This window comes from Glossina fuscipes, unplaced genomic scaffold, assembly GCF_014805625.2.
Source record: "Glossina fuscipes isolate IAEA_lab_2018 unplaced genomic scaffold, Yale_Gfus_2 90, whole genome shotgun sequence".
Lineage (NCBI taxonomy): Eukaryota > Metazoa > Arthropoda > Insecta > Diptera > Glossinidae > Glossina > Glossina fuscipes.
In genome coordinates this window covers 262,202-276,094 of record NW_023998444.1, presented here as the reverse complement: position 1 = coordinate 276,094, position 13,893 = coordinate 262,202, and the positions used below count along the sequence as shown (strand labels likewise).

Below are 13,893 nucleotides of genomic sequence, written 5' to 3'. Positions count from 1 at the left end.
AAAAAAAACAAAATAAAGTATGTCATCCATATGGTAAAATTTCTTATTTTCTTAAATTTTTTGTTTTTGCATTATTTTTTATAATGATTTGCATACCATCACACACAAGATGTATTAAGTTCATTGCTATTTGTCATAAATCGATAACTAGTGCAAATAGTTCGTCCGCTTTACTTGCATCTCTCGGTCACATTTGTTTTTATTCGATTCAAGACATCAAGTAAATCTACTTAAGATCAAAACTCATTTACATCGGGCGCAATTAATTCGCAAATAATTGATGACGAGATATCTATTCTCTAGTCTTAGTCGCCTAACAGCCTTTCGCATAGTTCATTACTTCATTATGCGGATTCATTGCATGTTCCGTAGTAGTGGCTACGTTAGTGTTCCAATAGGTAAGAATCAAGAAATCAGTCGCGACAATTTGTTTTTTTCATAGTCGGCGAAAATAAGCACTTGAACATATAAATTAAGACCGAGCATTACTCGGCTCAGTCGGAGATGCTCGACTTTCGAAAATGGACTTGGAACTTTTCGACCTTGACTATGAATACGAAGACGTTGCTATACAATCTCAGCAAATTTCTGCAAAGAATCTGAGTTAAAAGTCAAACCGATACTTAAAGCCCGACACAATGGGCGATAAACTCGCAGACCTAGAATAATCTTATATGTCATAGACGGTAAAAATGTCGCTTGCAAACTGGTTTCTCAGTAATCTATTAAAGCGTGCGTTCGTAACTATGAAGCACATAATATCCGATCGCTCAGTTGTTAATGATCGATTATGAAAAGGTTTACGGTTGATTTTTTTGATATTTTATAGTCGCTCAGAGAGTGAATGTCCCATGATCGATCAAGAATCGATTCCAGACCGATCAAAAGCAATTGTTTATAATTGATCAAGGAAAGCTTTGTATAAGATTTAGGAATATGCGCCTGGGCGTCCGAGTAGGCAAAGGTTCAAAGACAAATAATTCAATAATCTCGCTTTCAATAAAGCCGATGACTTTATGACTTTAGTCTTACAATTTACTTCTTTGAATAAATTCAATTCGATAATCGTAACCCTAGAGGTAGGAGCAGTTTATGATCTTTTTCAAAACAGTTTGTAGTCAGCCGTAATTGCAAATAAAACGAATTTTAGTAAGATTCATTTTGCTAAGGTAAATGGTTGGTTCGAGTCCTTAGTAGATTATGATCGACCGTCGAGTACCTACACTTGAAGGATCTTACACTTGATCGTAGAGTTTTTCATAAGCAATCTATGTTCGAATATGTAGCGCGATTGCTTTGTGATCCCTCGCCAAATAGTTTATAGTTGACCTAGTGACTTATCATGGTCGATATCGTTAAGGAAGAAAGTAGGTCGGTAAGGGGCAGGGAACAGTTTATGGTCATTTAAGAGGTGTATTAGGTTATAAAGAAGTTAGTAGTCAATCGTGTGGTGATATAAGTTCGATCAAGTCACATTTGACAAACTATGTGAAGATGTTTTATACTCAAATTGTTTATAGTCCACGTTTGCTTGCTCATACTCTATGCGAACGATATGGGAATAGTTTAGGTTGCATTACGATAACCGATCTTCGAGTGCTTTATGGTCAGTCACGAAGCGATAATAATATTCAATATCAGTTATTTATACTATCATCAGAAGGCAAAGTTTGATTAATCACAAAGCGACCATTGGCTTGTGGCAGAGCGACCACGATGTCAAGACTGAAAGACGAATTTCAGTAATGCATTCATATATTTTCATGAATTCTAATTACTTTGGATCTTAAGAGGAGATAATACAATAAATTATATATTTGTTTTCCTCTATTCTTCTGCTCAAGAATCGAATTTTGCTGGTTGACGAGACTTGCTAGGTTGTACAAAACGATTTAATTGAATTTAATATAAGCAATTGTTTCTAACATAATCTCTAATAATTTTCTTCCAATTGCCAGGTTATGTACAGAACTGTAGTTTTAATTAGCAAACTTACCTGGCCAATGCCATTCTAACATGGGATAATCCTGTAAGCGGTAACGACAGCGTATCCACTTTGATAAAATTTTTTTTTTTATTTTATAAATTCACTTTGCACGATAATTTAAAGAATGTAGAGAGTCAGTTGAAAAGTTTGTGTACTCTTAAAAAGCAGCAAAATTTTTTATTATTATTATTATATTGTCAATATGAATTTTTTTTTTTTTTAATACTTTCTCAAATTTTTTAATCATAAATTTACTTTCACACACTTTTTTTAATTTAATTCCTTAATAAATTCTGATATTAAAGTTTTTAAGCAAAAATAAAAATTAGAATAAGCAACTAATACCTTGATTTAAGTTTCGTATAAAACGATTAAAAAAAGACAAACGCCCTCTGGAACCTTTTGAAAAAGTGAAATATTTTAGATATTTCTTTCACTCGTTGAGTAATGTTGAACCGGTTGCAACTTTGGAAGTTTTCTTCAATAAACTAATGCTTTTATTAGTTGGTTACTAGACCTAGCTTTTGATTGCATTAAAAATCAAAGAATTCCAGTCGTAGTTATGAACAACAAAAAAGTAATTATATGAAAATGTCAATACATCGGATGAATCTGTGCGAGGCACTCTTGTCTGTTGTCATTTTGAGTTTGGCGGTTGGGTTTCGGAGCCCAAAACTGAGGTAGCATTGCCAATCCATCCAGCGCCTTATTCAGTGAAGGTAAACCTCTGCAATTTTCGCCCTTCTTAAGAACATCTGAAATCATTACTTTTTAAAATCGGATTTGGTAATTTTTTTTTAACTAATGCAAGAAGAAAACTATAACGGCAACCGGCCTTCCATTAAATATCCCAAACAACTCCTTTTTGTAACAGTTGTTCATGCTATGACTTATGAATAAGCCATAATGTGCGTCCTTGAGTCAAAACACGTCGCTGAGCCAAATTTCTTCAAATTATCTCAAAGAAAGCGACTTGTAGCTCCAACACAAATTTACATTGACAGACATGAGACGGACAGATGGACAGACCGGCTTAGATCAGTGCAGATGATTCTGATCTGAATCGATCGGTTCAATAAAAGCAAACGGCTATCTTAAGCCCCCCGTGCGTGTTACATACGTCCGCATTAACTTAATATACCCTACATCATAGCGGCGAGCAGCCGGCCATTAAACATCATACGTGACTCTCTTTAATACAATTATTCAGACAACAACTTTTTCAAATAAGGTTTTATATGGGAAGTGGTCAAAAAAGTGGTTCGATCCGGACCAATTTCAATAGCGTTTGTCCTTAGACCGAAACAGGTAAGTGTATCAAATTTCATCTAAATATCTCAAAAATTGCGACCGATAGGTATGAACGCAATAAAATAAAATAAAGGGACAGACAACAATTTAGAAAGTAATTTTTAGTCAACAGGTATAATAAACAGTGAGTCTATCTCCGCAAAATTTTCTGGGTGTCACACATATCCGTGCAAACTTAATCTACCCTTGCACCATGAGTGATGTAGGGCATAAAAATCTAAGACTTCCGGGTAACGACTAGTGGTACTTGACTTATAAACGATCCTTTTTGGAAAGACATTATGCAATTGTTATAATTATATGAACTATAAAACGTTCATTTTTTTATAGTGTTCATTACTTTTTGCCAGTATATAAGTAACATAATGCACAGCTCAAGGTAATTTCATAAGAAATTTCTTTCAAGAGAGAACGTGATTTTTAAAATAAAAATTTTTTTAAAAAATCCATGAAAAAGAACATTTCAGAAGTAACGACACGTTCCAGTTATTATTTGAAAATTTCATAATAATACAAGAGCAGCTAAATGGTTCAGTCAAGGCGATTTAGATTAAAATTAATTATAACAAAAAAAAAAAAAGCAAATAAAATTTTTTTATATCGCACATATATACATGCCAAATAAATTTGAATGCAACAAAGGTTATAATCGTAAAAAAATCGCCATCAAATTTCGAAAAGTTCTCTATAAATTTGCTTAGTTGCTTTTCAAATATTATATTAAGTTAAATATATCTGTGCATATGTCGGTATATAAACAGATATACATACATATGCATCCTTAAAACATTAAATTTTTTTTTTTTTATTTTTGTGAGAACTTTTTAATTCACAAATCAAAAATTCCATTTTGACATCAGTCATTGATCCGTATGTGTGTGCATGTGTGTGTGCGCTCGAATACTCAAGGTTCTTCCTACATACATAGACAGATACTTGTATTTATGCAGCACAATAACAAAAATGAATTAAATTAAAATAATACATGTATACGATGATAAAAGTCGCAACACAATCAAAATAATAAGCAGATCTTAAAAACTCTCGTTTTCTCTCTCTCGCTCTTTTTGTCTCTCTTTCCCTCCCCCTCTCTTTCATTCCTTGAGGTGCTTTCAATCAATAAAAGAAAATGTGAGTGCATGGTGTTTGATTGCAATACACGAAGCAACGACCTCACGTTGAAAACATTCAGGGTTGCCATGTACTTTTCTTTTTCTTTTTTGTTTTGTATTATACATTTGTACATTGAACGTGAAGTTTAAAGTTGAATATTATTAATAAAGAGTGATTCGTTAAGCAGTAACATGATTTTAAAATTAAAGAAAGCATATTAAATGAGTAAAGAAATGGAATTAAATTTGCTTTGAGCTGCGCATATATGCGGTTTCAGTGATAATGTAAATATTGGTATTCATTTTTTTTGCTTTCTTTTTTACGTCATCTAAAGCACTTTCATGCTGAACATTTAGACAGTTTTCATAAGCAAGCCACCTACGCATGCGTTGTTTGGAGTTGAATTCGAAGAGCTAGCATTTTTTTCTCAATCGCAAATTTCTCAAATGTAAACAAGGTTATGCCTTAATAAATGGTATTAAATGGAGGATATTCACAGCAGTTTTTTTACACATACAGATCCATCCTCCAAATCGTCTTGCAACGTTTTCAAGTTTTTTTTTCCGTTTTTGAACTTGCACCCGAATGGGTTGTATATCTAATTTATGGAATGGAATTTATGGAAATATCAATATCAAACTATTATAGCAATTTTTTTGATTCTTGAAGATCTAAACAAGTAAAACCACTACAACGGGCCTTGGGTGACCACTAAGTACCCTACATTACCGCTCTAATATACATAAGGTAACCTTTCAAATATAAGACATGATATGAGAAGTGGTTGATGAAGTAGTGAAATAGTCCGCTTTGAATCATTTCCAATAGCATTCGTCCTTGGGCAAAAACATGTCGCGGTTCAACATTTCATTGAAATATCTTAAAAACCGAGTCCTTTAGGTTAAACATAAGAAAACAAGATGTACAGACGAATACACAAGCTAAGGCAAGGAGGCAAATTCGAAACGCCTTTAACTAAAGAATAACTATTCTCAAGTGGACCTTCCTTCTCCTCCAAATCCGTAGCTTCCGGTTCAGATACGTAGAATACATTGTTCGTACCGAAACAAACGTGCATTTGTGCTCACTATATAGATGACAATTCACTTAGTCATCTGTCATCTGTTTTATGGAGTGCATGTTACATTCAATTGTTTTTTTAACCTCTGAAATGGAGAGTCAAAAAATGCAAATTCGACATGTAATTCTTTGGGAATTTAAACAAGGCAATAGAGCTAAGGCGACGGCCGTAAAAAATGCAGCACATACGATGAAGGACTGATGACTGAACGACCTTAAAAGACAAACGGAGGTCGAAACGCCCTTCCGACTTTGCGGACAACCTTTTGAAGGTAGTCCTGGAACAAAATCCACTCCAATCAAGCGTGGATTCATTAACGTTGGTTGATTGCCTTACAATCAACTGCCAAATTGATATAATTTTCTTATTCAATGGAAACCAAACAAATGTATGATAAAAGTACAGAAGTTACTTATGGCTCTACCTAATAGATTAACTCTTATTTTACGTCCTAGAGAACATCTCTGGCCAAATATATATATTAAATAAAAGGTCCAATCTTCGGTTTTTTTTTTTTCTTTTGTTGTGCTTTAAACTTAATCCTTTATAACTTGCGTTAGTACGTATTTATATTATCCTTTAAGCTCTCTATTCAGGTACGGACAGTTTTTGTTTACATTCGCCCAAAAATACAACGGATTTAGTCTTCAGTAATAATTCCGTAATTAAAAAGAAATAAGCTTTATATAATTATATTCGAAAAACATATACCCTTGTGAGTAACTCAGCAACTCTGTCTTTTTGTCATATGCTTTTCTCTAATATTATTCTTAAGGCAAAGAAGAACAAAAACAACATTAAATGCTGTTTACAATATTAACAATAATTTAGCGCGTGTTAAAGTTTTTTTTTCCACTTTATTAATTTCATTAAAGCACAGACAGGCACGCTTGCACGCGCACAAACATCCGATGTTAGTCAATGAGAGCATTTACATGCAAGTGTTGTAATTTGTTGTTTTTCTTTTTCTTTCATTACCTCTCCGCTGGGGGCAATGAGTAACGTTTTTACTACTCATTAGTAAACAATATCGTACGTAAGATAAAAAACCAAAACAAACTTAATACTCACTAATGAAGCACATGTTTTTTAATTTGCTTGTATATGCATGTGTTTTTGTGCGTTTTTTTCACATTAACTAAAATATCTCATATCATCTCAAGTATAAAAAATTAACTGTATTAAGGCAAGGGCATTGTCATCTATTATTAGCAATATAAAAATGTTAAACAGTTTACAATATAACGGTAAATAATTCTTTGGTTCCAAATTGTTAAAATCTTTCGAATGCTATATTCATAAAAATTAATATAATATTTTTAGAACAAATTCTAAGCTAGTTAGTCTAATATCGTTACTCGAACTAAATGTGACAAAAAAAAAAATAAATAAATAAATAAAGAAAACTGGTAACTCTGTTGAATAAAATTCCATTAGCTAAAGTGGGAACTGAGTAAAAATAACACCAACCGTCGAAGATATACTGATGATTCCATCGTTCGCCTGTCGTCGGTGGGAAAAGCACGAAAAATTATATTTTGGGGAAATATTTATTTTCGCCTATTACTACTACTAAAGCTTAGCAATGATCTTGATATGAAATTCAAATCATCCTCCTTGTGTTACAATAACCCTGCATGCCGTTACTGAAAAAGCGAGAATCATTTGGTCGTTTTCGTAACTAAACGTACTGATTGCGCGCCTCAGTGCTGCAAAACTTCTTTAAAAAGTATTTATATAAGTTTGAAAAAGCCCAAATTAATAGTTGTGTTATGACTTCTGTAAGAGGGGGGTCAGCAAAGCCAAACAAGATCCAAGGATGTCTCCTTCATGATTACCTAAAATCTGCATGTGAGTGGTTCAGAGAACTTTATTTTTAAATCTGTCTAAAGTCTAAAAGGTTGGCGATTACTGATTTACACCTCGCAATTCTCCGAGTATACAAAAAAGCTCTCAGCAATACACAGTAAAGTGTTGCATGTTGGCAATGCTGCACATTTTAAATGCTTACACGAAGATTGTTTTTAAGAAGAATTCTCAATGCAATTTGAAAGAAAAGCAAATTGAAAAAAAAATCTATTAAAATTTTTCTAAGAAAGACGAAAAACCTTAAATATACGTGCTGCTATTCGGTTTTGAGTGCAATTTTTTCGATCGTAAAACCTTAAAAATTATTATACATAGCCATAAGTAACGAATGAAAGAAAGAACAAAGAAAAAAATACAAGAACTATGCTCTTTAAAGGGTAGAAGTAAGTAAAACTTAGAATGCTTTAATTTAACTGCTGATTAATGGACATTAATTAGAGATTAGATCACACATATGTTTACATTTACAAAAGCAGTACTAGTAAGATGCTCTCTTACCCTACCATCTTGTTGTTGCATATGCATATGGCATGTGCTTGAATTTTCATGGTGGATGACCTTAAACAATTTCTTGAAGAGGAAGGAAATTACATTTTTTTTATATATAAGATCAAATATAAAAATTTAAACAACTTTACTACTTTGTTACTAAACGAACTTGTCATTAACTATTCGCACACACCCACATACACACGCGCACGTAAGGGATATATTTAAAAAAAAAAACAATTGCATGAAATTGTTTGTGTAGTAATTACTGAATATTGCAGAGCAAAAAACTGAAAACTTTTAGCAAAACTATTTTGTAATATTATAATCGACAAAGTTTTTATCTCTAATAGTTAAATATTTATTTTTTTTTAGCATACAATTTACGTCTTTAAAGCAGGAAAGTTCTTTACAATGTTTAAATATTGTCGCCTTATTTGTTTTTTCTTTTTTGCTTTTTTCATTTAAAACGAATATGTTTAAATTTCTTTATGCAATATTTCTTTTCTTGAAATATATTTTAAAAAAAAATTATACCTCAAATATATTCACTGTTAGAAAATTGAAAACTATTTAGGCGATGAATGTGGTGTGTGTTTGTTACGTTCAATTATACTTTTCTATAAACACAAACACACACACACAGACAAATACACTCGCGTATATAAACGCGCAAATAAAACAGTAAAACACATACAAGATTTATTTTCAACTTCTCTCTACGCGCAGCAGCTGATGACTGAAGAGCTTTTTTCCCACAATTACTTTGTGCTTGTAATATTGTATGTGCATTAAATGTGCGAAGATATGTGCACGATTAGCTATAAACCGTACAACACAACAACAATTGCTATCAATTTTTTAACTCACACAAAGAGAGAGAGAGAGAGATACGGGCGCTCTAAACTTGAAAAACATTTCACAGTATTGCCAGGAAAATAACAAATCTTATAATTTCTCATATAGATTTTTAGGAAAGAATCTATTTTTTTTAGATTGTCAAGAATTCAACATTTCTCTGTTCGTTGAAAACGATTTCTTGTATTTATTATAGTTTTTTAAAATCATATCGAAAGTAAGAGAAAATATGAAATCACTTACCTGTTTATATGAAAAAACTATACAAAGGATGTTAATGCAAATTTCTTGCAGAAATAAGTAAAACGAATAATTCACTATCTGAAATAAAAAAAAGAATATATGTATATATTTCGATATAAACAGAAAATCCCATGAAACTTTATGGAAAATGGTTCCTATGTAATTATTAAATATATAAAAATTTGTAAACATGCTTGAATGCATTTCTATCGCTTAATGTTTTATTTCTTTTCCGTTTGTTTCATAATTCCCACAAACCCATGTTCGAATATAAAGGATAAGCTTTGACATTTAACAAACGCTAACTGACATACTGTTATTTTTTTTATCCTACACCACCTGGTGTGAAAGTGTATTTTAAATTTGCGGGATTGTATGCAGCTTCCAGGAGGACCTGAGATAAACACACCTTTCGATTCAGGATCTCGTTTACTATCGATTTAAGTTTGGTTGTCTTGTTGTCTTGATGCACGGTCGCTAGACGAGCGCTATTAAAAATGATTCGGATTGGACAACTTCTTCGACTCACTCCATACATAAAGCCTTAATTTGAATAACTGTAGGGTGAAACATTGTGGCCCAGTATAGTTTCATTATTTGTTTTTCTAAATATTGGCATTAGTAATAGAAATTGACAACGAAGAGCGGAATAAAACTTTGAAAGGAATGGAAAAGCAATAGTTTTAAAATATATACAATTACGGGTAACCAGAAAGTGAGACCCTTACACTTCCAGGTTAAGCAATATTGTTCTAAGGAAAGCATTTTCTACAAGGTATTATAACTGGTAAGGATAACTAGTATTCGAGCACACGAATAGCAAGTATTAAGAGAACGTTTTGAATAAGAACTAAGGGGGAAACCGATAAGAGAGTGTTTTAACGTTGGATATAAATAGATAATGAATGATGTCGATCGAAAGAACTTTTGAGGCGTAAACTGAATATGACGTGGGTGCTTTTCATATGTAATGTACAATCGAATAGGAATAAATGAATCGCGGATATGTTATAACGGATTATTTATTGCGCATAACCGATTAAATATGTAGAAGCTTCTTAGCGTTATGTTGATATTTGTATACAATATCCGTTCTTCCGCATTTCATAGACGTAAAACTAAAAGGCTTTTAATTGCGCTATCTTTCTGCAATCTTTAACAAATAATATCCTACATTTTTCAAATTAGTTTGTGTTTAATATCCGAAAACAGCATTGTAATCTTTCAAAAAAGTTCTAAACTTCCAACACGTTATGCTTATGCCTCTTTCATTCAATTTCGGTCTATCAAACGGTCTCTACATCTTTTTAAGGTAGAAAGTAGTGTTATTCTCTTTTACTAATTTCTTTTAGGCATTTACTTGTCCAGGCATGCACACAACCAACCAACAACATGTCGAATTTTCATTACTGCTTATACATTGTTGCAAATTTGCATATGTATGCCTCTCTGAATGTGCAATGGTTTTTATATAAACAAGCAGCAGCAGTTCAATGTCTTCTGGGGTTAAATGTAATTTATATGCGAACAAAATGTTTTCTTGTTAGTTCTTACTGTCTCAGGCTTAGATTTCGTAACTTGAAAAGCAGCAAGTGTGCGTATGCCTGTCGCAAAGGAAATAAATTCGACTGTTGGTTAGTTGTTATAATCTGGACAAGGAAATGGAAAAGAAGAAAAGTTTTCGTCTGTATATAACCTACATAACAGATTGGCAAGAAGATAAATTCGTGTTTTTGTTGTTGTTTATTGTCTGAACAGTATTATTCGCGTTAAACTTTTGATCTCCGTTCAATAATAATAGATCTCTTAGATATTCATCATTGAAGAAACTTTCTTAAACATATGCTAAACACTATAGCAGAACAACGCCCATTACTAAGTACCCGACACTAGTCTACAATTATTCATATAACAACTTTTCAAGATTTTTTTTTTTCTTTAAATGACCCGTCACTCAGCGGATGTTTCTTATCTGTATGACACAGTGACGGCCGGAAACAAGAAGAAGAAGTGAAGAAAGGGAATGGTATCTTCTTTTGGGATCTTTACCGGGACCGAACACTCCGTCCAAAGTAAAGTCTACATCACTGAGATTTCAACACACGAATACTCACTTGTTGATCACGTTTCTTACCTCCGCGGCCGCGCTTGTCGACAAGATATAGTTTTACAGGGGAAGTGGTCGTAAAAGTGGTCCAATCCGAGCCATTTTCAATAGCATTCGTCCTTGTCCCGAAACACTTCAGCATACCAAATTTCATCAAAACATCTCAAAAATTACCGTCCTGTAAGTTGAACACACAAACAACAAGACGGACAGACAAGATTCAATCGATTCAGAAAGTGGGGCTGAATCGACTTAAGTACAAGACTTTGGGTCTTAATGTGCCTTTTTATCTTAAGGAATGCGGTGTATAAAAATATATTCGAAGAAAAACTCGACCGTTAAATCCACTCATCTTATTTTGTCTACTACAATCCGGAGAGAGATCATTTTCACAGACTGAGCGAGCATTCACTACAACCAAAGCAAACTCCACCGCACTGAGATTCGAACACTGACTTGGTAGTCACGATTCTTGCTTAGTCGGCTACTGTTGCATCCTTATACAAATTTGATTTTAAATGCTTCACATTGATTTGAGAGATAAAAATTATGTTTTTCATCGATTTCCATGGATCATGGATCAACAAAAGCAAATTATTTTCGTATTCTTAAAAATGAAGACGTTCTATGGAGATTATATTATCAAAGTAGTCCGATACGAACTTTTCTTAGTGAAGGTGGGTTACCATCCTAGCTCTTTTTAATGAAAGAGCCCTTTTATGAGAGGGGTATTTTTTTTTCGGTGTAGATACCAAGCTGGAAATGATTTCGGAATTTATATATTTGAAGACGAAAAAGTGCATTTGCTGTCATCTGATATAGGAATTTTAATAAGAGTAAAGAAAAAACCAGCTCTATCGCCCCATCAAACTGATAGGGAAAGGAAAGTCTTTTATAGTGTTTGCATTGCTCAATAAGTAAAATGGATCCGTTTCACTTAAACGAAACCCAAAAGCTAATTAGTGAGAACTACCGTGGACAACATATTTAATTGTTTTACAAATTCGTTATATGCATCACTTTCAATTATGACTTTAGTGATTCAAGTTTCGAAAACAAAGGGATCTAATCCAACCCTCACATATACACCCTGCGGAAATATCAATGTAACGAGCTTTAGTTTACTCTTTATTAGCCTCGGTATCGTACTTCCTTTTAAGGAAGTAGAAAACATAATAGGTAAGGAAGATATATTTGGCTGGGGTCGAATCTCGCATACCCACCACTGTTAAAATTTTTATCCTCCACTTTTTAATTCACTAAATGCTATTGTTAAGAGAGATTGAATCCATCACATCATGGTGTTCATCATATTTATTTTGGAATTAAAACACTTGAATTGTCGCACTCTACCTTCCAAATCCATTCCTTTGATACCCATATCGAAATGAATCCCTCGTATTGTGGTTTTTACCACATTTATTTTAGAATCAACCCATTTCTAGGCAGATAGTATGTCATCATTTGAGAAATGGACAAAATAATTTTAAACCTACTGTCATCACTTTAAAGAAGTGAAAAAAAAAATTTAATTACTTATAATTGTTTGGGGTCATGGGCGATTTTTCAATACTAACCTGGGTGCAGGAAATTCTAATATTTCTACCAAATTTGAAGTCGATAACTTAATTTTTGCTATCACGGGAGTGTCAACAACACGGACAGACAGACAGACATGGCTAAATCGATTCAGAATTTCACTCCGATCAAGGATATGTTTACGTATACACTTGATAGGGTCCTCTGTATTTTTGGGTTTTGCAAACCTTATCACAAAATCAGTAGACAGACCTCCATTTTTCGGTGATGCGCATAAAGACCAATGCAATTATTCGAACTTTAAATCAATTGGTTCAACCGGTATGACATATCCTAGCCATTGAAAGCTAAACTACTTGATAGAAGCCTTTTAAAATAATCAACCAAAGGTTAGGGATAAAACATATCGAAAATATTTCCTTGCCAACCGAATATATTTACGAACGATGGCAGTGCCATGGAATAAGAAGATTTGCTTGTTTGTTTATATAGAAGACACACTAATCTCGTTCTATTTACAATCTTACGTATCCAACTGGATTTACATACATACATATATATACTTCATATCCAATTGCATTGATTTTGAGTAAACAAGAACAAAACTAAAAACATTGCTATATAAGCTTATATTTCTTACCAAACGATTTCATATAGTAACTGCTTTACAACCAAGCTATCGTGCATTTATAGCCATAACAACAACGTCAATAATATTTAACGTAAAAAGATTGCCTTTTGCCTTTGCCATCAGCGAACTATATTTCGACTGACTTATGAGCAAACAACACAAGAAAAAAAAACCAAAAAACACAAAAAAGTGAATAAATCCAACAACAATGCAATCGCATAAAATGAAACTTACATAAGGGAAAAGAAGAGAGAAGTGCAACAGCAGCAGCAACCAGCAATAATAACAACTACAACGAGAATAACACGCGAAAGCAACTGATCACTCGTGTATGTATTTGTTTTCGTAATTCTTAAATTCATTCAAATGATACGCTCTTTTGAATCTCGAGCCAGGCACATACTGGCGTTTCAAGTATGCCATGGAGTTGTGTATGTGTGTATGTGCGTGTGTGTGTGTGTGTATATATACAATGCAAAGCCTATAACCATTTAACCATTTTGTTGTTATTATTGTTGTTTTTGTTGCTGCTGCTGCTTTTATTGTTGTTGTTGTTGTTAATGTAAAAATCCATCAAAAGCAAAGGGTGCGTGCGTATGCATTCGTTTTAGAATACAACAAAACGCAAACACATTCATGTTTATTATAAATATCGTGACTTTTTT

At 33.0% G+C, this 13,893-nt stretch overlaps 1 protein-coding gene across 2 annotated transcripts in view; it reads right to left on the bottom strand.

Moving 5' to 3' along the window:
- The window catches only part of LOC119638525 (protein roadkill), a 131,413-nt gene extending 122,384 nt beyond the window's left edge, over positions 1 to 9,029 (bottom strand). The window contains exon 1 of one of the 2 annotated variants that reach the window (XM_038035368.1): positions 8,952 to 9,029. Coding sequence is in view for 1 of the 2 variants with exons in the window: in XM_038035367.1 (XP_037891295.1) it covers positions 1,997 to 2,010 (14 nt within the window). In the remaining variant the exon portion in view is untranslated. Of the gene's footprint in view, positions 1 to 1,996; positions 2,203 to 8,951 lie in introns of those variants that run through there. The other variant, XM_038035367.1, reaches the window with a different exon arrangement.
- Between the last annotated feature and the right edge of the window lie 4,864 nt (positions 9,030 to 13,893).